Genomic DNA, 26,337 nt, shown 5'->3' on the forward strand with positions numbered 1-26,337 from the left:
TAGTGGTAGGAGTTTTATCCTGGCAGGCGAGTATACCAGGAAAGGGACTATTAATGGTTAGTACTGGCAGGTTAGTGGACCAGGAAGAAGACATTAGAAGTAGTGCAATGTGGTCGACGATTGTGGTGGAAAGAAAGTAGCAAGGCCATTAATGTGTTATCAACTGTGCTAAAATCATCCTGACAAAACTTTGTTATTGAAGAAGAAATATGAAAGTGGTTATTTTTCAAAGAAGGGAAGTTATATTGAATACTGACTGGAAGTGTGGAGACAATCTTTTGATTTATCAAGCAAGAACTGGGGAACTTTGACAGTCGTTTTAAAGAGTGATAAATCTTTTTTGGCAATAAGACAATTCAAGTGCCAATTGAAAGACTTGTGCTGGGAAAACAACTTGGTTACATTTGGAGCAGAACTTGGCTATTGAAAAGAACTGTTTTGATTTAAACTTTGGTTTGCAAAATCCTGAACTCATCCTGGGGAAGGGATCCAACCCTGGTTAGGAGTTTCAACGACCATATGATACCTGTATGCAGTGCTCCTGTTAAGATTTTACAGAAGGAGTATTTTACTCCCTATTTTTCAATGTTGGGATTAAAATGATTTTTTAGGAAGTATGCCGCCCTCTCAACTGTATCCCTGCGGCATCAGTTCTTGTCTTAAAGCAATTCCTGGTGCTTTTTTTTTCAACTCTGCATTTTATTGGAATTTTTACGAAATGACAGGAACATCAGACAATGCATATATTCCAGAGATGCAACAATAACACGCTCTGAGCATAGTGTCTTATTCGGGGTGGGGGGGTGTTCATGCTAGAGATGTGTGCAGCCTTCCGGGTTGGGGGGAAAGAGGGGAGTGCCGGCTCTGTATTATCTCTTGGTCTTTTGGTTCATTCCAGCCAGCGGGTTAGTGGGGGCCTTCGGGAGAGGGCAGGGAATTTTACTGCGAAGTCCATGAAAGGAGCCCATATGTTCTGAAATTGGTTCAAGTTCCCTGCTCGCAGTGTTGTGACCTTCTCGGCCACATCAATGTCCCAACACTTTTCCCACCATAACGGGATTGAGGGGCCCTCTGGGTTTTTCCAGAGCCTTGCCAGTGGGATTTTTTTTTTTTTGCTGCTGTCAGGAGGTGGGTACATAGACGGGCTGTGTGGCCTGTTAGTGGGAGTTCCCCATCACCCGTGTCTCCCGAAAGTACGATCCCTGGGTCCCAGGCAATTGCAAGGCCTGTAATCGACTTTATATGGTCTAGCACTCCTCTCCAGTAGTTCGCCGCATGCCGGCAGGTCCACAACAGGTGGAATAGTGTTCCTTCAGCAGTGCAACCCCTCCAGCAGCTCGGTGGAATGTTTGGGTTGGCTTTATGTAGCTGTGCTGTCGTTATGTAGTACCTGTAACAAACCTTGTACCCACACACACACTCTGTTTGTGACGCATTGGGTGCTTTTGTGCATTCTCGCCCATATCTTGTCCCAGGTCTCAATGTCTATTGTTCGCCCCAAGTCTCTCTCCCAGCCGACATATTGTGGATATTTTCCCTCTAGGGGGAGCGGATGTTAATGTCAGTTCCAGTGCTGTGAGGTCCCTAGAGCCCTTCTCCTTAACCATCTTCTGAGATAGCCAGTGACAGATCTGAGAGTATCTGAACCTCTCCCCTTCTGAGATTTTAAATTTTGCCTTGCACCCTTCGAATGTGAGTGGGTTACCCCCCCTCTAGGAAGTCTGAGATCGTCCGAAGGCCCCCGGCTTGCCAGGCGGAAAAGCTCTGAGTGTGAGCGGGTCCAGGGTACCTGTGCATCCCCATTTCAGAGCTGCTGCTTTCCAATTTGCCACCGTATTGTGTGTTGCTTTGAGGGGACCTGAGTTTGGCTGGACTTTCAGAGTCTGTATGTGCCTGAGGTCAGCTAGCGGGGTTTGCACCATGCTTCTTCTACCTGTTTCCAGAGTGGTGAATCTGAGGTTTGCGCCCATGTGAACGCGTTGAATAGTTGTGCTGCCCTGGATCTGGACACCTCTGGGACTCCCAATCCCCCGGTATTTCGGCCCCGAGTCATGATCTGTTTTGCTATTCGGGATTTCTTCCCCTCCCAGACAAATTTTAGTATAGATCTCTGTAAGGTGTTTAGCTCGCTCTCTGGGATGTGTCGGGAGTGCTAGGCAGTGGTAGAGTAATCTGGGAATCGGGTTCATTTTGATCGCAGCTACCTTGCCCAACCCTGAACAGTTGTGGAAAGTTGCTCTGGTAGATCTGGGTGTGGGTTTTGGGAATGTGAACCCCCAGGTATCCAATTGCTTCATCAGCCCATGGGATGGGGAGTTTGGGGTTTAGCTCTCCCTTCTGCTTTTTTGTAAGATTGATCGCCAGTGCTGAGGATTTGTCATACTTTACCCTGAAGATTTCCCGAATGTGTCGAGCTCCTTCAGTAGGGGCTCCTGGGAAGTGTTCGGATGGGTTATTGTTAGAACGTATAATGCTGCTTTAAATTCCCTGCCTCTCGCTGCGATTCCTTGTATGTCTGCGATTGTCGGACTCTTCCAGCAAATGGTTCCATTGATAATGCGAACACCATGGGAGATAGCGGGCAGCCCTGACGTGTACCCTGAGTTATTTTTATATTTTTCGATCTCCTCCCGTTCACTCTAAGTTAGTCGGGAACTGGTAGTTCACCATTATCCATTTCCTAAAGTTATGGCCAAAACCCAGATGTACAAGTGTGTGCTTGATATATTCCCAATCTACAAGGTCGAACGCTTTGTGAGCGTCTAGGGAGATGACCAAGAGTTCTCCTCCCGCCGGTTGGCACTTTCAATGAGGTCTAGCGTTCTTCTAATGTTGTTGTGTGTTCCCCTCCCCAGAATGAACCCTGTTTGGTCCCTGTCTATCAAATCTAGGAGAACCTTCCACAGTGTGGATGCTAGGACTTTAGAGTAGATCTTCCCATCCACGTTTATGAGTGTTATCGGTCTGTAGGAGGCCACCTGCTAGAGATCTTTCCTTGGTTTGTGGACTAGTATGGTGAGCGATTCCGCCATAGATTTGGTCACTTTCCCAGAATCCAAATTTGAGTTGAATACATGCGTGAGCTGTGGGGATAGGATTTAAGCGTAAGCTTTGTAAAACTTTGCTGTTAGCCCGTCCCGTCCTGGCCCGGTGCGGTGCTATTCAGGGATTTTATGGCATCCGATACCTCCTCTGCCGATATTGGGATTTCTAGGGCCTCTAGCTGGGGCTTAAAGTTGGGTGCTATGAATGACTGAAAATATTGCTTGCTCTTTGGTTGGTTCCCCGAGCGGGGTGGCGGGCTGGACATGATTGCACTATGGTGGGCTAATAGGGCTTTCATCTTTTCAGTATCAGGGTTTGCCATCCTCCCCCAGGAGGCAAGCTATGTTGTTCCTCTTGAGCACCCGTTGCAGTTTATAGGCGAGCATGCAATTTGCTTTACTTTTACTATAGCAGAACTGTTTAGTGTATGCAAGGTCTTTGACTGAGCGGTCCGCCCAGTGGATTTCCAATGCTATTCTCGCTTTTTTCAGTTCCCTCTCTAATTTCCTGGTATGGCGAGTTTTTAGGTCGTTATCCAGTTTTGAGACTTTTAGTTCCAGAGCGGATGCTTGGATCTTAGAGATCCTATATTGTTCAGCGGCTGCACTGATGATTGTCCTCCTCACCATGGGCTTCATGGTGTCCCAGGTTGTCCCGATGGATACGTCGGGAGTTATATTTTCTTTAAAATAGTTGGTTAGCGATTCCCTCACATCTGCTTTAATAGTTTTGTCTAATAGTATAGAATCGTTTAGCTTCCAGTATTTTGGGGGAGGCACGGGAGAACCTCTTATTGATAGGTCTGCTGATACTGGGGCATGATCAGAGATCATCCGGGTGTGGATTTCTATTTTCACCATGCATGGGAACAGGGTCCCCGTGATTAAGATTAGGTCTATCCGTGAGTGGCCTTCGTGTGCGTTGGAATATAAGGTGTAATTTCTGGTCCCTGTATTTGCCAGCCTCCATGCATCTACTGTTTCTGTTTCTTGCAAGAGCTTAGCAAAGGATAGGGCCCGGGCGTAATCAGAGTTAGAAGGGGGGGGGGAGGTTTGTGTCTTAGGGGATCAGGACCATGTTAAAGTCTACACCGATGAGGAGGTGTCCTGTTGTTAATGTTAATAGTATTGGGATTAGGCCCTGCAGGAATTTATCTTGGCCAGTATTGGGACCGTAGATCCCGACTATAGTAATTGGCTGTTCTGAGATATATCCTTTTACTAGGAGGTACCTGCCTTCGGGGTCTCTTTTTACTGTGGGCTCTAAGAGTGGGAAGTTATTGCTGAGCAGGATTGCTACCCGCCGCTTTTTCTCCCCTGTGGTGGCAAAGTAGGCGTTTTTAAATCATTTGAATCTGATGCAGTGCTTGTCTGTCGCTAATAGGTGCGTCTCTTGGAGGATTACTCTATCGCCCCCCCCCCCCCCGGCCAGGGCATTGAGTCGGTTTTCTATCGATTTGCGCTTTTGAAAATGGTTAGTCTGCTTTATACCAAGCGAGGGCTAGAATTCGTACTGGGTAGCTTGTGTCGGAGAGGGGAGGCAGAACAAGGCAAGCGTTTCCAACCTCTACTATTTGCTTCTTCGCTTTAGTTGTCAAACCTTTTGGCTAATGCTCTTCATTTACCTTTCTGGGGCAGAGGTAGAACAGTTGTTGGCGTTTTATTATAGCGATGTGTGCTGATGATTGTATGCTGAATATCTGCTTCTTTTCAGCAACATCCATCAAATATAATGCTGGATGTGTTGGAACTAATTGCATGCTATGATTTCTCCTTCAAATTACGAATAAATCATGATAAATTCTGCATACATCCACTGGGTACATTGTCTTATTTCATCATGGAGAGTTTGCCTATCGTTCCCCGGGCTACTGGCTTGTTTCAATATTTATGAAAGTGTTTATCATGTCCCGAAAGCATTATTGTAGGGAAATGTATTTCAAGGTTGAGGTCACAGTTGGATTTATGTTCTGGTTTTCTTTTTTTTTTTTTAAAGTTGGACAAAATGAATGTGTATTTGTACTGGATACATGGTCGAAGAAAATATCCCCTCCATACATTTACGAAGACCTTGTGAGGATGGTGGACTAGGTGCTCCAGGTTTTGCTATGTACTATCTGGTTGTTCTACTACAAATTATCTCTGTGGTTTATGGAGGGAAACAATCCTGAGAAGCACTGAGAACCGCTTTAGTGACTTTTATAAATTGATTTCAGAAATAACCTTGAGTGCCTTGTCTGGACATTAGCTCTTTAGTCTGTACTGCCAGATCTGAGCTTGCATGTACTACAAATGGGAAGTAAACACCGTTCAGAAAGGAGTGTCCGATTTGGATCATTCCACCTGTTGCTAAGGCTTTCTCTGAGTTGGACTTGAATTCAAAGGTCAACGGTGGATATATAATGTATGTGATTATATGCATGATGTATTCCTCCCTACAAAGATGTGTACTTTTGAACCTTTTTATGGAGGCTGCTTCCTACAACTTGCTAAGCTAACTAAAGTAGTCGGAGACATGGGCCGGAATTCCCAAGATACCCAAAACATCCAATTCTCTTACCATGGTCATTGGGCTTGGTTAAATGCAGAGAACACTTGTCGTGGATTTACACAGAGACATTGTTGATTCAGATTGGACCCACATGCATGTTTGAATGTTAAAGTGGTTTTGAAGAATTCAAAGAGTTGAAATTCAATATTTTACACCCCAAATGCATTTCTACATGAATTAGGCATCACCCAACCTTGTGAACAGTCTGAGATGTAGACACTCTGAGGGTTCATATTGCCATATTTTATTGGAATACCCTAATGTTTCATGCTTATTGAAGCAAGTTAGTGAGGATATAGACATTTTGACGAGTTTGCCCGATATAGTCTGAAAGGGTTGTTCCCCAACCTCTTGCATAAAGTAAAACACATCTTCTCAATTGGGCTGGCTGTATACAAACAGTTTGCAGAATGTAATGGTTATCAGCATCCACCCTCATGATGGAAAAGGAAAGACTTGTCTGTACATTTGGGATACTGACGAATATGATGGCTCGATACATTTGAATGATCCAATGTGAGAAAATAATAACAAAGCTCTTAAAAGTAATCTGCTATTCCATGGGTTATTGCCGCTAGAAACTTACTTGCCTGCAGTTCAATTTTCCTAGACCTTTTATGTTGGTTTGTCTATTCAGATATACACACATTACCTCTGCATGATATTGATCCCTGGAACTTTGTGAGCTCCCATTAATTAATAACTCAAATGTCAACTTTAATAGTAGAAATCTTTTTTTTCTCCCTCTACAGTAGTCTGATGTGCGATAATCACAGTGAGCTGATTATTAATGTTCATAATTACCATTGTCACTAGTAAGGAAGTATGCTTATACGTGATATTGATTGTATCAACAACATTGAGTGTTCTGGACTAAAATAGGATGGTAGTTGACATTGTACATATATCAGCTAAATTATTTTATTATGTATAAGGATGTGTTGTAGCAATGATTAACAGCACTACATTTAATTGCCAGAGTATTTCTTTGGTTGAAAATCATTTAAGTTCAATTGAAAAAAGGAAGGGGTAGTTGAGCATGCGGAGAGTTGGAGGGGATGCAGCTTCTAATCTGAAGCCCAAGAACTGGACTCAGTCTGTTGTCATAGCGCTTTCATTCTACAACTGCCCCCAATACTGTTTCCAATCAAAGGAAATCTGAAAACCACCCTAAAAGGAGGATCATGTAGAACTATGAGGTAAGATTGAAATCTGAAATGGAACGATACAAATGGAACTGATCAGAGGTGCTTCAGAGGTGATGAGAAGCCACATCTATATGCTATGTGGCCCAACTATTTGTGCTCAGCAAGAATTCACTGATAGATTTACAATCAAGTCCCAAATTAGCAATAAGAAGCAAGCCTGTCCTGGCATTCCAGACCCTTCCTAAATGCCATAAAACATGGATATATATGACGCGCTAGCAATTCTGAGATGCTGAATCAACCCACAAGGTGCATTTGCATACTTGAAAGGAGAATCTGACAAGTAAACTCTTTTATTAGGAGATCTCAATAGGAGAAAACCTGCCTTCTCCTACCTCAACCTTTTGGCTAAGTGCTTCACATTGTGGTGGCTAGCCAACCATATTTTATTCCCATGTGGCACACACTGTGTAAAGTATCACCAAATTAGTAGGGGCATGTGGATAGAGACTGCTAGCTGCAGAATTTGGCTGAGAAAAGAAAAGAAGCTTAAGACTTAGGAAAGTTGTTTAGTAGATGTTGAACACTGAGAAAGGGTGACTAAGGCCATGGGAAGAAACTGTTATTTTCCAGCATCTACAAGCAGGGGTTTGCCCTCCTGGTCCAACCTTCCCTAGCCTTGGTCGAACTGGCACTGGATGATGGAATTGATCATCATGAATTTGAGACAGTGACAGTCCCTGGATTAATCCCGAGTCGAAGTTATTCAGTCAGTCACACATGTCAAAAGAAGTCTCTAATGCCTAAACCTCTCTATAAACCAGAGCTATTAAAGAAGTGCTGACAATTATCATGAGCCGACCGAGATCAAGAAGTGACCCTAGTCATCGTATCCAACCCACCTTGCCTAAATTAAAAGGTTTTAAGACAAAAAGGAAAACTTGCGGTATACTGTGCCTTTCTGCACTACAAAACAGGAGTCCTCCTTCATACAAAGCTCCAACCTTGAATACATTCACTGAAACATCTGAAGATATGCAAATCTTTCACACATTTGCAAAACTACAAACACATCCCAAACCAGGCATCCGTTCAAACTCTGCCAATGCATACATTGATACTCTGCACAACCCTTGGCCTACTGGCTTTGCCAATTCTTGTTACTGGGGAACCACTTAATACTGCCTCTCAAATGCTCATTCAGTTTATGGCAAATTGTGTGGGAAGAAGGGCCGTCTTGAAAGTAATCAAGTTGACTGTCAAGGTGGATAACTCCTAAGTAAAGCACTTGTCTAACAAAAGGACAACCTGCACTTGCAAATTCATATCCTGTGGCAGAGCTGATTTGCTCTTCATCCTTCCATCAACTGTAAAATTGAGTGCCATAAAATGGGATAATGGGAGGAATACAGTATGAAGTGCTATAGAAGAACAACTCATAAAACCAACACTTCTAATTCCAATTTTAACTGAAGATAGATGTGATGTGAATGTGTATTCTGTGTTTTTCAAATCTGCAACTAAGTTTACTCTTGCTCTGGCTGTTCGGGGGCAGCTTCAGGCTGTTCCCGAAGCCATCAGAGGCTTTGGGGACAGCTTGTGATGGCTGTCCCCAAAGACTTCATCTAAAAGAGACTAGTTGCTTACTTTAGTCTACCTCTGTGATCTGAAAGACAATCTGGAAGTTCTCACATCCCGTCAGCCTTGCTGAATTGGGGAGTCATTTTAAATCTTTATTTTAGACGATTCTGACAGGTTGGCATGCATGTATTGTTTACTACAACAAAGCTATGATGTAATAATTGGAAACGGAATTGTGTTTGTCTGTTATACGGTAGTGTGAGGGGGTCATACATGTGAGGCGGACAACTTTTAGATGATTTTTCAAAGTTTGCCATTTTATTAGATCATCTGTTTCATCGAACGCCTCACCATCCCTGCTAAAGGAAAACACTCTAACACTGAATATCTGCCCGTCACAATTAAACATCAAATACATAACATTCATCACAGTAGACACATTCTGCAGACAGTGTATGGAAGCTTTAGCTAATTTAATTTGATGTGTGTTTTAATGAGGTGCATATAATAGCAACATTGTGAAAAGTTCAACCCAACTACATGGATCGAAATTAAGATTGGATAAGCAGGAGCTAAAAGCAGCTCCTCGGCATCCAGCATTAACCAGTGATTAGGACCTACCACTGGGGAACGAGGAGCTAGTACATAGCATCCATAAATCTAACTTCTACATACGATGCAAACATATCATTTTGTCCATTCTGGATGACCCCTTATGCTTTAAATGGTGTATAGATGTGTCCTAATGTGTATTTATAGATTGTCCAAAACACAGAGTTTAAATCACATAGGAGCCTTTATTCAACTTAAGTTGACCTGCGAAGCCAAAAATAGCTCCCAGCTCCCCTCAATTTCGAACCCTAAACTAAATCTGAGATTGAGAAGTACCCCCCGACCCCCTTTTCCCTTTTTTACCATGGATGAAGCTTCCCTTTTAATGGGCTTTTCGTGTGTATATGCAAACCAAAAAATGTAGCCTGTAAACAAATGGTCTTGAAAAGACCCTCTGGAATGACATTCTAATGCAGTAGCTTGCAACCTTTTAGTCCAAAACATCTGGATAGCCAAACACCCATCATCCCTAGACAGCAGAATCCATGGTGAGTGATCATAGAAATTGTAGTTCAAAACATCTGGAGAGCCATAGCTTTTGGGCCCCTGTTCAATTGCATCAAAGAATATGAACATGCTGAGCCAAAGATCTATGCATGAGTTTAGGTACCAAAATCAAGTGGCAAATTTAACCATCCAGCCACCTAACTTAACAGGTTTAGAAGATTTTAAGTGGATGAAAATGTGGTTGCGATTTCAAATTATTTTCTATTTTGTCCTGAGATGATAAATTCTTTATCTTATTGCAGGATGTCACTTTATTTCTCCAAGAGTTCAATGCTCCTGAAATATTGTTGGGCGTGATTGCAAAATCCAAGTGTCAGCGACTCACTGTAAGTATAAAGGAATGAGCTAACTTTTGGTCCAATGGCTAACCGTAACATTTGAAATATGTTTAGTTTTTATTTGAATGATCGTATTCAAGCTTGTCTTCTTTCCTCCATATTATCATGGCTATGATCCTCAAATCTTTGTTTTTTTTCTCCTCTTCGTACCTTCACATAATCCTCCTACCATCATCTGTGTGTGTGTACTTGTCTTCTTGCATATTGACTGAGACACTATACTTCTACTTTAGCTGTATCCATCGTTGTCCGTTTGCTATATTTATCTTTCTTTGTCTTTCCTTTAAGTGTGTTTTGCCCTTCTCCCTGCATTCAACCTTAATTACCTTTTTGTGTTTTGCTCTAGTCCTCCTTCCCATCACTCCTTCGATTCTTCTGCTACAGCTTATTTCTGTTCTTCTGTATAAGGCAGATTTCTGTGAATTTATAACTTGCTATTGATGTCTGCTTCTACCTGCAGGTCACACACATCCACATCCCAAAAGGTTTCACTCAACCATTCATCCTTCACATTGATAAATTAAGTTAAATTGGATAACAGTATGTGAGAAACCTGAAGGTGTCTCACCCGCTAGTCCACAGGGATCTGTCATCCAGGTGGCCAGGACAAGGCCATCGCTATTGGATCCAGTTCCTGGTGGTGGACCAGTGCGGTAGGATCACCTGGAAGGGGGGCGTCTTCGGGGAGTGGAAGTGGGACAACGGCGGGTGAGACGCGGTATTCCCTTCCTTTTTTCCAACATTTTACAAGGTAGGATACCTAGAAACTCAAACACCCCACCCTCCCTATCCCGACACAAACAATTTCTCACAGACAGTTCATTGTGAGTGACAACAGACTAACACCAGAGCCGGATACCTGACATGTCCCAATTCAAGGGTCAGGCAGAGGTCAGGTCATTACTGATAATAACACACACACCTGACTTCCATCACACGGATAAACGGTGGAGCACGGAAGCACACTCTGAGCAAGGCAAAACACGCAAGGAAGCAGCAATTCTGAGATGGCAGTTTAAACCGAGGAGAAAGGCAGCAAGACCAGTGAGGACGACAAGGAAGGAAGTACTGTTGCCCTTTTCAACAAAGGACTGTGACTTTCAAAAAGCCTCAAAGAAAAGAAACATAAGACCGGGAATTGCATCTGCCGAACAGTGTAGTGTGTGGCAAAGGGACAGATAGCCAAGGCAGAGAGAAGCGATTGCCACTGTGGTATTGTTCTTCACTCTGACAGCAAAGCAACGCCAGCGAGTTCAGCACAGCCGGTGAGTTGGAGAAACTGATAGTAGACCGGACTGTGTTATGCTCAAGTTTGCAAGCAGCAACATTGTATGAAGAAAGAGAACTTGTATACGATTTGAACTTTATGAAACGAAAATAGGTACCAGATAGTGGTCCGGCGCCACATGGGTGCTCACTCGAAGGTCCGTTTGGTACACCCCCCTGAGCATGTAAAAATGATTGAACTATGAAATCGAAGTGGTCCTGCAACAGGTTAAGTTGAATCCTGTACACATTCGAAAGTCTTTGATTGTCTGCAAACTGAAATTGGTCTGAGCCCGGCTGAGGGGGACTAATTGTAGAAAAGGGGTCTGCGCCCAGAAGAGTGGGATCCTGGGTGAAGAGTAACACACCCGAAAAGCTATTGCTGTGGCAAATGTGAACCGGACTGAGGGATGACTGCAAATGAAGTTGGTTTGAACCCGACTGAGAAGCTATTTGTGAAAATAGGATCTTAGCCCAGCTGAAGGGGGATCCAGGGTGAAGAGTGAATCGCCCGACTTGGATATTTGGAAAGGGACTTTTTTTCTTGTTGTTTCTGACACATCAGGCCCTCTGAGGCAAGAGACTTTGAATAAAAGAGACATGGATATAGAAGGCCCTGCTGTTGCTTAAAGGAACTGTGACTTTGTGCCGAAGAAGCTCAAGAGTGTCCTGTGCTCGAGTGACCCGCGTTGTCCCATGCTAAAAACGTGGGGAAGGGCAGCCAACGGCCTAAACATCCTGGCTTATCATTTTGTGAGTGTTTCTTTTTTTATGAACCTTATCCCACACTATTTGAAGCATAGCGGTAAGGATTGGCAATAGCTTTTTTTTTGTATAGGCCCTTTTTATTTGACTAGACTCCACTAGGACTGTATTATTATTTTTTGATGGTTGTAGCTTGCTCCCATTTTAGATTTACGGGCATATTCATGGAATAAATGTGCGCCGAAAAGGGGAGCGCAAGTGGGAAAATCGCACCGCAAACGTGAAAATCGCAGCGCACGCGTGTCAAAGCCACGCACATCGATTCATGGAATTCAGTGCACGTGTAAATCCTGGGATATGCGCTAAAATCGTGGTTGGCGCACACGGGTGCACACGTCATTAAACGGCGTGCGCTACACGCACAGGGAAAGCGCACATAGCGCAGCGCACACAACAAAAATGGGCGGAACACGGGGCACAACACGCGAAAATGTGGCCATTACGGGGGAAGTACAGGAGGTAAATGCTCGCAACGCCCACACGCGCGCCAACAACACATATTCATGGAATCGAACAGGGGAAAGGCGTGCGCCAAAAAAGACGCGCTAATCCGGAAACGCGTATGCCAGAAGGAAGCAGGCATAAGCGGCCCCGCGCAGCATAAAAGTGCGCGCAAGCAACAAACAAGCTCAGACGCTACGATGAATATACCGTTCCTCGCAACAGTGGTCATGGGACACTGCAGGAGGAGGAGGATAGCCAGGCCCTGCATTTTCTTACCCAGGACCAGCCTTTTTTGGGATGCCTGATGACCAGGTGTATGGAAGGTACAGGTTTCCACCACACATAATCCTAGAACTGGTCAGGGAGTGGGAGGATGACTTCACATCACCCACCCTGTGCTCCCAAGCACTGAGCCCCTTGGAAAAGGTGCTCAATGTACTACACTTCTTGGCTACTGGGTCATTTCAGCGGACAAGTGCCATAGTGGGGGGTGCGTCACAGGCCACGCAGTCACGCTGCCTACACCAGGTGTTGGCCATCATGACTACACGCCCCTCAGTGCGCAGGCACATATACATGCCCACAACACCTGGAGAAAGGCAGGCCGTGGTCCAGGACCTTTATGGGGTGGCACACTTCCCCAAAGTGCTAGGTGCCATTGATTGCACCCATGTGGCTCTACGTCCTCCCAGGGCCACTGAGCACATATATCGAAACCGCAAGCACTGGCATTCAATCAACGTGCAGGTGGTATGTGATGCCAAGGGAATAATCACTTCAGTATATGCCAACTATCCAGGGTCAAGCATGATAGTTTCATTTTCAGAATGTCACCCCTAAACCGGGACCTGGAAGCTGGGCGGCATGGAGACACATTGCTAATTGGTGGGTATAAATGCCTCTGTACATGTATGCATATCAGAAACTGAGAAATGGGAAAACCCCACTAATGAGAACCATTATCACCTCCCCAGGAGACAGTGCCTACCCTCTGAGCACCTACATGATGACGCCAATTCGGAACCCCACCACACCACCCGAGGTAAGATACAACACAGCCCATATTGCAACCCGGGACATAGTGGAGCGCACATTCGGAGTGCTCAAGTCACGCTTTCGCTCTCATGACCGCTCTGGTGGGCAGCTGCTATACGCACCCCCAGTAGTGTGCAGGATCATAGTGGCAGCATGTGTCCTGCACAACGTTGCAACACGCCGGTGCATGCTGGTGGACATGGTGGTGCCCCCACATTCCCAACCACATGCATGGCTGCTGCGCATGGGAGGTGAAAGGGCACGTGGTGAGGCACCCCGTACCCAGCTTGTGGCAAATTACTTCACCTAAAATCACACCCCTGCGGAGTGCACACAGCCCTGGCACATACCAGCCTGAGATTGTTCACCTGGAAGTGTTACATTGTGTGCATCGCTACCTACTCGAAGACCCCCAATGCTGTGTCACAAAAAGACACACATTCATGCAGCAGGAAAGATTACCCCCCTGCAAAATACCACATCAAAATAGTGCCATGTCACCCAACCCCTCCCCATCTCAGCTACCCAACACACCATGGCATGGCATGCAATGTGAAAGCAACTAAATGAATGCACAACACATGACACAAGTGTCACAAAGTGCAATGTTCCTAATGTAAACAGTTCACAGACAATATGCTCTCAGCAATCAATAAGAAACACCACACATGAACAAATACTTACCAGCAACACAAAACATCAGTACAGGAAGAAAGCGTGGCAATATAAGACAGGAAGAAATTAAAGTAGTGCAAGTCTCACAACCTGACGAAGGCAGCACATGGACCCCTTCCAACTGCAGAGTGTCTCTGTCAGGCAAATGTGTCAGTGTACTGCATACAACATGAACTGCATCTGCAAAGGAGACGTCCTTCTGAAGACCTGAAGAACCTACATACATAAGGAGAAAGACATGCATGCACAAGCACATATCAATACGCCATGCATTGTAGAATCCAACAACAATCCCCACTAGGGATGTACACACAGTTTTGACTACAGACTGCCCGCACAACTCATGGGAGCCCAATGTCACTGTGTAAGTTACTGTCACTTGGTCACACCCTTTGCAAGCCCATGGAAAGGGGAAGCAGGTGGGGTGCTTGTGTCAGGAAACCAAGCATCTAACCCACAGACGGGACAAGCCTGCATGTGCCCAGCTGGAATACACAGTGTATACCCACTGGAGCCACACAAAGCAAAAAAAAAAAATATCAAAAATGGCCATGTGTGGACCGGGGGGGGAGGCCACCCAGGAGGCACAAGGTACAGGGTGCATCCCAACACCCACATGCGTGGATGTTGGAAGAAAAAAAAATACCACCATGGGCTCATGGCCTGCACGGCTACGCTACAGTGGGAGAACTGCCATCGCTCTCTTCACCCTCTGCTGCTACATCAGGAGGTGGCCGTGATATGGGAGGCAGCCCACGCAAAGCCCTGGTATGGTCCTCCATGGCAGCAAGCATGCAGGTCTGGAAGGTTTGGTTCTGCAGGATGATGGTACAGAGATCCCCATGCAGTCCCTCAGGGGTTGTCTGCATTTCTGCCTGCATGGCCTCGCGTGATGCCCAGATCTCCGCATGCGTTGCCTGGTGCTCAGCTGAGAGTGAACGTGTGCGATGCTCCAGCTGCTGTTCTGACCTAAAATTCCGGGAAGCCTCAAGTTCACCCAGAGTATCTCTGAGGAACCTGTGTTTTAACCTCTGTGACTACAGATATGGCTTTGCGCAGAGCCTCCTGTGAAGCCCTGCGGTCCCTGTTGGACGCCAACATGTCCTCCCTGTGTGAGTGGCAAATGGAGTCTGTTGCCTGCTGCTGGAGCTCCACCTGCCTTTCAGGGGGGAGAATGGAAGTGGCCACCCTATTCATTGCCTGAGCCATCATTTCACACAATGTTCCCTGTTGTGCTGCAATACTGTCAATGGAGTTCTCCCACACATTATTGCCTGGTGGCGCACGGCGACCGCGTTGACAGGCACCACACCTGTTTGGGGCAAGGCGATCTACACCTTGCTGTGCTGGCACTGCCTGAGGCTGCAGGACTGCATTCCTCCTTTGATCTGCTGGCCCAGGAACACGAGCAAATAATGTGGAGTGTGACCCTGCATCCGTAAACGCCACAAGCGGACTTTCCAACACTGACATCCCCATAGAGGGGTCTACCCCCGGTGCAGGTGGGTTGGACAGAACAGCATCCCTGCCAGAAACACTCACCTGCGATGGCACATATGTCTCACTGTCCGATTCAGCACCTGATTCATAGAGGTCTCCGGAGGTGTACCCAGAGACACCCGTGGACAGTATCGTCTGCAGGAGGATTGGGTTTTCACCCATCACCACCCCACGTCCTCCACTGGTGCCCGGTTGTGGCTGAGATCCCTCTTGGGTGTGCACCATCCCCTCCTCCTCAACAGCATCAAGTGCCTCATCACCTGCAAAAACATGAAAGACAACAAATTGAAATCGGCATGAGCACCATAGCACACACATAGGCCTGACGAGACAGAGATCCAGTACATAAATTGCACATGTCCCAAATGAATGTAACTCTGCCATGCATGTACTGTCAATGAGTTGGAAGGGGAGGCAAAAAGCACACACTGAGGACTCCAAGATGGAAAAGCAACACATGTGCAGCATGCTGGATCGCACTGGCAGCACACATTAGCCTGTGAGTGGCATGTCCAAAACACATACATGACACATGCCATCACACAGATGTCACGTAGCATTGCCATGGTACATTTGACAACTACAGCCATATGTTAGTGAATGAGTACTCACCCATCCATGTGAGATGGAGATGATGAGATGAAACATGCAAAATAGTGTGACAAAATACGCATGTGCCACACGCTGCAACACATCTAGTGTTCAATTACACAGTGATGGCAGGCAGATGGATACATCAGTGGTTGGTCACTTCAACATGACAGAAGACAACAGTCATGTTCTACATTCAAACAGGGCCCAAAAATGATTGTGTGCAGGCCATTACTCAATCAGCCTGAATGGTTAAATCATTCCCATAACAAGGTAATAAATGTTGGCCATTGTGGGGTGTAATCTATGACAGAAGCATGTCACATATGTGGCAGTAGGGTAGAAAAATGCGTCGTAAAATGGCAAGGATTGAAACAATCGGGCTGAATGAACAGGAAAACATTTTTAACAATGTTGTTGCAAGATGACAGTTGATGGGCAACTGCAGTAATGTGGTGCAAATTGACTACTGTGGTCAGAAGGGATACTGTCATACCCAAAACCAAGGCCGGGGAATGGTTTGGAGGAACAACATGGGTGACCCATACCAGTCATGTCTACACACCCTCACCTGGCACTCAATCAGAACACATCACCCAAGCAACATACACATGGATTACACACACATGCATGGACACTCACCGGACAATGCTTCAAGATCTGGTAGCTCTCCCACGCCTCGGATCTGTTCCTCTGTGACAAAGGTTCCAGCGACAGACTCATGTTCAGTGAGTTGGTCGTCCTTTGGTGGAGACCCACCGCCAGTCACCAGAGTAGAGGCATGATTGGAAGCCAGCTTGTTCTTTGCTCTGCGTTTCAGGTCATTCCACCGCTTGTAGCAATCATCAGCTGTGCGCCTCACAAATCCAAGGGCACTAATGTGGTCTGCGATGGTCTGCCAGTGGGCCCTACTTTGAGCAGGCGTACTCTTGCACCCGGCAGTCACCACCATTTCACGGCTATCTGCCAACACATAGGCCACAAGTGCATCTAGTTCGGCGTCATTGAAGCTAGGCTTCCTTGACATGCCAGAGTGGGTAGCCGTGTCTGGGGTCCCGGCCTGTAGTGCAAGAGCACCCTTCTTCTTCTTGGAAGGTGGTGCGGATCCTGAGTGGCTCACACCGCTGTGGTTGGTAGGGGCAGAAGCGCAGGTGGACTGGGTACTGGTAAGTTTGCAAAGGCACAATGGCCAAAGATCTCGGTGCAGGCATTGGCTGCAGGGTGATGTTGGCAGGACCAACGTCGGTGTGATGGACTTAGACCGACACTGTCCCGCTGGGAGACTCGGAGCTGGGGTGGATTGAGCTGCAGCTGCCCCTGCAGCCTCCTCATCCTGGCTACTTGGGGCAGCAGATGACATTGCTGCCCCAGATCCACGTGGCCTGGTGACTGCAACTTTCAACGCCACATGTGGCTTAGACTTGGTGACCTGGAAGTCAGCCTGGGAGTCATCCTGTGCCGGTTCAGTTGACAATATGGGCGGGTTTAAGAAGGGCTGAACTGGGATGTTGTCAGCTAAATTTCCCACAACCATTGGGGGGCATAGGTGCCCCCGATTGGTCCTCCACACACTGCCCTCTTGGGGCACCCTGCACATCCTGGCCACGTCCCCTACCGCACCCACCTTTTGGAGGTCGGCCACCTTTCCCTCCCTTACGGCTTGGTCCCCTCCCAACCATGGCACTGATGTTGTTGTGCGTATGGGAGTTGCAGTAAACAATTGTCCTGGGCAATTGGAGTGAAAGGGGTAGGGTACTAGATGGAATTTGTACCCTAGTGCTCTAGCAATGCTGTCTGTGACCCCTGGGGGAAGATGACGGGTCACGCAACGCACAAGTACCCCAAAAACAAAAGTAAACGTGTACGCAACCCCTGGTAGACCACATGCATGGAAAAATGAACCCACACTACGCTATGGCACCCAGAAACACAAAAATAAGCGTACGCGTGTTAGACGCAGCCTACAATGACCCCTAAAGGGGTACGTGACCCACGGGGGCAACCACAGTTGGTAAATATGTGCGCGACTCGCCGTCTGCCTGGAAAAAGAACGTGAAAAAGACGCGCATGTGCGCGCTGGCAACACCCCCGCCAAAAGAAGAAATGAATGCAGTCTGAGGAAACAGGGAGTACGAACTGGAACCGTTGTGAAGTAATTGCGTATGAACTGACAAGAAGTACAAGAATCGCCCCCTCGCTTTCCACAAAAAGCACGTACAAGAAAATGGCGTCCTACATGTACCTTTTAAGCCAGCCCACACGTGCAACGTCACTTAGGCGCCTACGTGCTAAGGGCCTTTCCTCCAATCACATGCAGTGACACCCGGACGTGCAGTTTTTTCACGTGTATAATAAACATGCACCCGTGTTGTGGGAAACGCCCGTGCGTGTAACGTCACAGCGCGTAAGCGCGCCTAAGTGCCTTTCCTCGAATTACACGCTAACGTGCTGTTTTTCAATCCTGCTGCAGACCATACTGTCCACAGGTGTCTCTGGGTACACCTCCGGAGACCTCTGTGAATCAGGTGCCAAATCACTCCGTATCAAGCTGGCCAGGCAACAACATACCGAAGACCACGCTCCTGCCCAGAAGGCCTAATTACTGCCCCCCAGAGCCCGCTCCCACCTGCCATCTGCTGCTGCCTGCCTGCTGGCCACGTGCCCTGCTATTTGGTGCCTGCACGTCAGCCATCTGCAGGGGTCCAGTTGCTGTGACCACCCCTGCTGGAACAGAAGACTCCCGACTGGAGTACCATCTTGCTGCCCAGCCCCAGAACCCAGTTGCCCACCCACACCTGCCTCGGGGGTTGCCATGTCGGACACAACACCATCCGGCACTACTGGCAACCCCCAGCCAGAGCGTCAGAGGGCTATCAGCTTCAGTGCTGCAGAAGTTGGTATCCTGGTGGAGCAAGTCCTGGGGTATTATGATGCCCTCTTTGGAAGTTCACATGCCGGCCATGAAGGACGGAAGAGGATCTGGACGGACATCGTGGTTGCCATCAACGTGGAGGAGGTGGCAGCCCGCGACTTGCAACATGTCCAGAAGCGCTGGGAGGAATTCAGGTCCAGGACCCTCAGCAAGGCCCGGCGTCTTCTGAAGGCAAAGCATGCAAATGGGCGCCGGGTCCGCCTTACCAACATGCAGATGAGGGTCCTGGAACGCATACACCCAGTGCTCCACCTCCAGGTCCTTGGGAGGCAGACCGTCCGGAGTCGAGCGGTAAGTGTGCATGCGTACTGATTGGATGCTGTGCATGTTGAGGTGTGACAGGTGTGTGCAGGTTGCACATATGTCTTGGAAGGCCCATGTATGGATGTGTATGTACAGCGACATGAGCCTGCCGCATGAGAGTCCAGTCATGTGTGAGGCACATCAACAGTGTATGTGTACAAAAGCATTATGGCCAAATGCATGTTGGGTTGCACACATGTTTACAATTCTGTTTATGTACCATGGCATGGTTGGGGTGTGACGCATGGATGCGGGTTCCACCTTCATGTACGTGCATGGTGTACATACGTGTGTGTGTGAGGGTATTTGACATATGTGCCACTGTGATACACCATGGATGCATGTGACACTGACATCTAGGAGGCTGATTGGCAGATGTGACATGGATGCCGAGGATTTCACTGCAACAGGTGGTGTAGATGTACAGATGCATGTACGTCTGGTGGCGTGTGTGCATGTGTTTGCTAATCCCCGTGTTGCATGTGACGTCAGGCTAACCTTCGGATGGCCATGGTGTTGTATGTGTATGGATGGTGCTGGCTGCTGCAACATTCCTGTTCATTTGCGCGTGTGTGTCGCTAGAAATGATGTGTGTTGGGGAGTGTGATGCCATGTGTGAAGTTTGAGACTGCCACTCATCTGCAGCTGTCCTGTGTGTATCAGACCATTGTACAGTGCCCTGATGCCTGTGTTCTGTTTCTCCCTGTCTGCAGCGTCAACTGATGAAGAGGGTGGAGACGGTGCTGTGGAGCACACAGGCAGGGATCCCACCGCCAGCTGGAGAGGCAAGGCCCAGCTCCCCTCCCAGGTTGCTATCTCGTCGGGGAGTGAGGAGTCTGGTTCCGCCTGCTGGGGGTAGGTCCAAGAGGCGGAGGTTGGAGGTGGATTTCTCAGCAGCAGAAGGGGCAGCCGAGACCCCACAGGGGCCTACGGAGGAAGATGGCACGGAGTCATCCAATTTGGTGGGGGGTTTGGTTGAGGAGGAGGCCGTGGAAGTCACACACACGGGGCCTGGATGGGGGGGATTCCACTGGTGCCAGTGGTGCAGTCCAGGGACAGGAGGCAGCACAGGCCACCGCGGAGGTGCATGTGTGTAATCCTGTTCCCGATCCTGTGATTGCATCATCCGGCACCAGCAGGGATGCCTTCGTCCATACCCGTTTTCAGGGAGGGGATAGCCACACAACAACTGGCCTTCCTCTCCCTGCAGACGTGGCAATCCGGGACCGTCTTGAGCATGTCCTGGGTGGTGTGGCGTTGCGTGTTTGTGACATTCGGAATGACGTGTGGGGTTCTCACGAGGACAGCACACGTCATTTCGAATGTCTCGAAGACCGCGTCAACCTACTGGGCAGAGTCACCAGTGCTGGTTTCCTCCGTGTGCTGGAGCTTCTGCCGACCGCCTCCTCAACTGAACTCCCTATGCGTCGGTCGTCCTCCGTGCCATCTTCCTGCCCAAGTGTCAGCTGGGCCCCCTGTGGAGCTGTCCCTGGCCCAGCGGCCAGGCTGGTGGAGGACACATCCCTGCCATAGTCAGGAGTCGGAGGTCCAGCACGGGTGGCCACCCCAACAAATGGACCCCAGCAGGTAGATGACATGCAGGCAACAACGGGCAGGGCACATGCACGGCAGCAGCAGGCTCAAGGTGGGAGCGATGATGTCTCGGGGCCAACAACGTCAGAGGGGTAGGCATCGGCCGGAGGGCAGGAGGACCCTGGATTGCAAGTGTCTTTCGTGTGGCAGCGGTTGGGCCAGGCCATAGATGCGGAGCGGGGGCGGGCAGAAGAGGCACGGCTCACAATGGTCCGGGCGGAGAACTCCATGCGCAGGGAGCTGAGGCCGGCCGAGTGCCTCGAGGTAATTCGCAGGGAGTTGGAGTTGAACATGGCATCGTCCCTGCGAAACCTCGGGGACATGGAAGAGGCCCACCTCCAGGACATAAACCAGGAGTTTGATGATGCCCTGGCCCGGGAAATCGGAAAGTGAGCCGTTGGACTAGCCTGCCCCCATTGTATATAGTTTGTGGTGTTAGGTTTCATATTCCTTTATGTTGGGGTGATTGGACTATGCCCCACACTTTTGTACTTAGTTCTTTTCTTTGGTTGTTTTTTTGATAGGTTTCATTTCTTTCGTTGGGCTCATGGACCCTGGATGAAATCGGTCTACATAGTTGAACAGTGGATTTATGAGAGAATTAGATTTTTTTACTCACTATGGATCAATGGATTTTACAATTTACGTTTCCTTTGGATTTGTTTTGATGGACCGAGAGTTTGGACACATTTTCTTTTGGATCACTTTGGATTGGTTATTCATATGTTTTTTTTATTCTATTTTGGACATACATTTCATTTCATGTTTGAAATATTTTTCATGCTTTCATTTCATTTAATTCATTTTGTTCATAATACATTTTGATTTCTTAATTCCATGTGTGGTATTCGCTCATTGGGTTACTGCATGTGAAAAAGTGGATGTACACAATCACTGTCACCCAGTGTGTGTGTGTGTGTGTGAGGGACATGTATTGATGTGCATAGTTGACTTTGGGTTTGTGTCATGAAGTAGGCATTTCAGTGTGGGGTGGATTGAGGACTTGATTGCCTCTCAAGACTGGGGTGGCGTGCTGTGGGAGTTTGGTGGACATGAGGCCCATGATTGTGCATCTTTATGACGTGTTGAGGGGGGGGATATGAGTCGGGGGCCTGCTGGCAGGTGCCCGTCAATGCTGGGTGGGTGGGAGTGCAGGGGGACATGAGTGGGGGCCTGCTGGCAGGTGCCCGTCAATGCTGGGTGGGTGGGGGTGTAGGGGGACAGGAGTCTGGGCCTGTTGCCAGGTGCCCATCAATGCTGGGTGGGCGGGGGTGATCACTAGTGCAAGGTGATGTGGGCTGGCTGGGGGGCATGCCCATGGTGGATGGGCAGCCTGCGGGACATGACCAGGGGTGCAGGGTAGTCCCCTGTGGTGTGGGCTGCCTGCTGGGGCGGGGGTAGAAGGCACACCTGGGAGGACCCACACTGCCAATTCACGTGTGAAACACCTCGCGCACCCCACTGAATTCACGTACCCCGCTCTGCAAGCAAAATCGCATGTGAAATTTCCCACGCACCCCAGAAATACACGTACCCTGCTCGCCCAAGGCCTATCGCGTGTGAGACTCCCCGCGCACCCCACTGAATACACGTACCCCGCTCTGCAAGCAGAATCGTGTGTGTAAGTACCCGCGCACCCCTCAGAATACACGTACCCAGCTCAGACAGCGAAATCGCGTGTGAAACTTCCCGCGCTCCCCAGAAATACACGTACCCCGCTCGCACAAGGCCTATCGCGTGTGAAACTTCCCGCGCCCCCCAGGAATACTCGTTCCCCGCTCGCACGATTGCAGTGTAGCGACCCTGTTAGCTGGTCCAGGGTTAGCGCGGCCCTTTGTGCTGCATTGGGGATTTCAATGGTTTTTCCTTGCGCAAGGGGCGTTGTTGGGGGCGTAACTGGCGCTGCGGGATGTTCTCTGCGCCAGCGCTCAAAATGGCTTGGCAATTCCATGAATACGCGGTGCGCCAGAATGCTGTTTAGCGCTTTTTTCATATCCCTGATACAGTTCAATAAACACCCTTGAACTGTGATCACTTTTGTCTGTCTTACTTTGATACCATGCCTTCCATACAAGTAACACTTTTTATGTTAACCAATATAGTTACAGCACTACATAAAAGCCAGAAATGCAGTAGCAAGCACTTTATATAAAAACAAGTCAACTCTGTGCACTAGTTCTATCTTCTCCCTATACTCCCCATCGCCAATGCTTAGCTTTTCCAGTGTTCTAGGTGTTTTTTTTGTTGATGTACATTAAAATAACGAATCCCAAAAGAACAAATTACAAAATTGCGTAGCCCGCTTGCCCGCATTTTGTAATACGATCCTTTGAGATTTTGCCCGTTTGTCCCCCACACTGCCTTTAATGTTGGCAGAGGACACCCCCGCTGCCCATATACCGAACTGGGGGAGCGGGGGACACCACCCCCAACACCCCTCCCCTGTTCGGTATTATGGGCTTCGATCTAATCTACCATGCTGAATGCACACTAAATGTGCATTCAGAATTTTAGATTTGATCTTTTCGTGCAATCCCGTTTTTACTGCACATTGTTGCACTGCTTTTTTGAACACTAATATTTTTCAATTCGTTTGGTGACGAAATGCAGGGGGGAGACCTCCTCCCACCCCATTTTTCCTTACCCAAATAATTCCCCTTACATTTTGCGGCAAAGAAATCGGTGGTAAAAAAGGACAGCTGTGAAAAATGTATGGCAAAAAAACTTGGTACCTTTTCCAGGTTGTGTATGCAATTTCCCATTATTTGATTAGATAATTTCCCATGGTGTAACTTATAGGTAACTGGAAAGTGCAGAATAAATTGCATCTCTAATTTTATTTGATTGGATCATAACCGTAACTCATTCAGTATGTCTGTTATTCAATTGAACTTGGGTGTTTAGAAATTATTTTCAGAGGATATAAGAAAAATATGTCAGAAGATTTTGTTTCTCTCTTCATTTCAAAAATATGCCTCGGACCTGAAGTGTTGGCATGAAACGCAATGAAGAACTTACTTCTGTGGCGAAAATGTTCTGGCACCCATCTAAATGAACTTGGATCTGTCTGTTAAGGAAATGTTAAGGAAATGTGAGCAGCTTTACGGAAAATTCACACCAAGTCGTAGCACAGGGTAGAGAGCCCTCAAAAGGAAATTCCTGAAGGTGGTTGTTGGCACTTGAAAATGTACCTCTTCCAGTAATTAGTGTTAAGACCAGCACTGTGGTATATCATGTGTAATTACAGGCTCAGGGCAAGCATATTTGTATCCTGAGAAATCTCTTTTCCACATTGGTGCTTTGAAACACTATTCTTGCTGTACAAGCACCTTTATAAATATCCAATAAATAAATAAATGTAATATTAGCTTGGAGAGCAGAATAACGTCTTGGCTGTTGAGCAAGTAAACCATGCCAAGTGGGAGCTAGAATCCGCTCCGTCCCCTTGGCCTTTCAGTCGACAGCAGATGCAATATTCACTCAAATAACAAATCCCAGAAAGTAAATTAACTGTAATGGTGGACCAAACAGTGGCCTAAAGGACATTATACATTGATAAGTATCTAGTCATGCTTTTCTAGAGAACATCCAATTGCTTGATGTTATTTTTTGCATGGCTGGAAATAGATGATCAATGATGATCTTGAGAATAAACATCCAGTCTCCAATGCACACACCCTTGTGTTCCTTTCAATATCAGATTAATTGAAAAGATCAGACAATACAGTTTAAGAGATTTGGATGAAGCACATTTATGACCCAAACCACTTTGAAATCATGTGTCTAAAAGGACCTTTCTAGTGTGGAGATATAGTTCACCTTAAAAAGGTCAACTATAAGTCGTGCACTTGCGAAAAGTGTGCTCAGGAAATCCACAATCTTATATCCGCTTTGGAAGTAATACATCAGGATTACCATGATCTGTCAAGGCCATGAGAAACAAATAGACCCACAACTTAGAATTATAAAGAAGGCAAATACCAGTTCATTATGGTTGTATAGATGTGGCCTGCCATTTGCATCGCAGCTGTTGCGTTTGCAGCTGTATAAAACGGGTGTCTGTGATTTCACCGAATCCACTTCACCTAAAGGTGAAATCTTAATTCTTTTTTTCTTCAAACTTTTGTTTTATTATGCGGGGGAGACTCCCCTGCCCCCACTTCCCCTACCCTATCCTATCCCTTTACCCACCCTGCTAGGGAGAATTTTCAGTTTAGTGATACATTCCTCACACCTTATAGAGACCCCCAGCTCTTTTTCAGAACTTGGGGACTTTGTACTTTTAATTCTATGTGTTTTCTGTGTTTCTTTTAACTTTGGAGTCTAACTAACTCCATAGGCATCATCTTTACGTTGTCACACAGCACCTTCAGTGTAGTGACACTGGGAAGTCTCATAGATTTCCCAAAGGTTTAAATACCTTCTCTTGGATAAACCACTCTTTCCAAGAGCACTGAAGTGAAATCTACTTTACTTACATTTTGTAACTTTCTAGACCCAGCACACGCTATCTTACAATAGGGTGCTGAAGGGGTTACTTAGTATCACCTCTGTCTAGTTTCTTATGTAACATTGTTATGTTACCCTTTCTACAATAAATGGCTGGTGGCAGTGGTTTACTTTTTACTACCATTGTGTGTTTTTGCCACAGGCTGCGTTCACAGCTGCAGTTAGGCACCCATGGGTGCCCATTTTGTCAAACGGGCCCTGGTCTTCTTTTTTTCGCCATTTCTTGTTGGAACGGTCCTTCTTGAGATTTTCTCTGCGTGCCAAACCAGGTTTGGCCCTTTGTTCGTTTTGTCTTTGGCGGGATTCACAAGTGAAGCCCGCCTCTGACTCCAATATGTCTGGCAGGGGCAGGAAGTGAGGGAAGTGCCTGAAACTCCCTGTGCTTAATCCCTTTGATTACAGGAATGCACCCAAAGGTGATTGGCCGGCTGGCTGTGCGGCAAGGACAGCCACCACCCTGATGTGTGATTGACAGCTAGGCTGCGTTGAATGGGAGAAACCTGCATAAAAAGCTAGGCTTTTTGGCTTGGAAGGCAGAGTCGACCACTGGACGAAGGAATCCGAAGAAGAACTTGGAAGAGATGCCTGCTGCTACTCCTGGACCGTTGGTTTGCCCGGTGAAGCCCTACTTCTGTGCTGAAGCTCCGAATTCACCTCGACTAGAGAAGCCCTGCAAGGACGACTTCTCCCTTTTGAGTTGGTGGGACCAATCAACTCCAAAGTAAGCCCGTCTGGACATCCTCTCAAAGCTGGCTGTATTTCCACTGCTGCTGCTGCTGGAACTGAAGTGCCAGGGAGATGAACACTAGATTGTGTGCTTTGCTTTTAATTCAGACCCGAGCGTTAGGAAGATCCTCCAGACTTCAGTGATGCAGGACTAACCAAGGCTGAGCCACCTCAACAGAGTGCCACGAGGAGCTGCAACACAGAAGGACCGCTGAAT

General features: G+C 47.3%; 1 protein-coding gene across 3 annotated transcripts in view; it reads left to right on the top strand.

The window, feature by feature from the left end:
* Nucleotides 1-26,337, top strand: part of SAAL1 (serum amyloid A like 1) — an 887,265-nt gene that overhangs the window by 187,011 nt on the left and 673,917 nt on the right. For all 3 annotated transcript variants that reach the window (XM_069623790.1, XM_069623789.1, XM_069623791.1), the window contains one exon: nucleotides 9,686-9,769. In XM_069623790.1, the coding sequence (XP_069479891.1) occupies nucleotides 9,686-9,769 (84 nt within the window). The remainder of the gene's footprint in view (nucleotides 1-9,685; nucleotides 9,770-26,337) is intronic.

This window comes from Ambystoma mexicanum, chromosome 11 (assembly GCF_040938575.1).
Source record: "Ambystoma mexicanum isolate Mex_15411 chromosome 11, UKY_AmexF1_1, whole genome shotgun sequence".
Classification (NCBI taxonomy): domain Eukaryota; kingdom Metazoa; phylum Chordata; class Amphibia; order Caudata; family Ambystomatidae; genus Ambystoma; species Ambystoma mexicanum.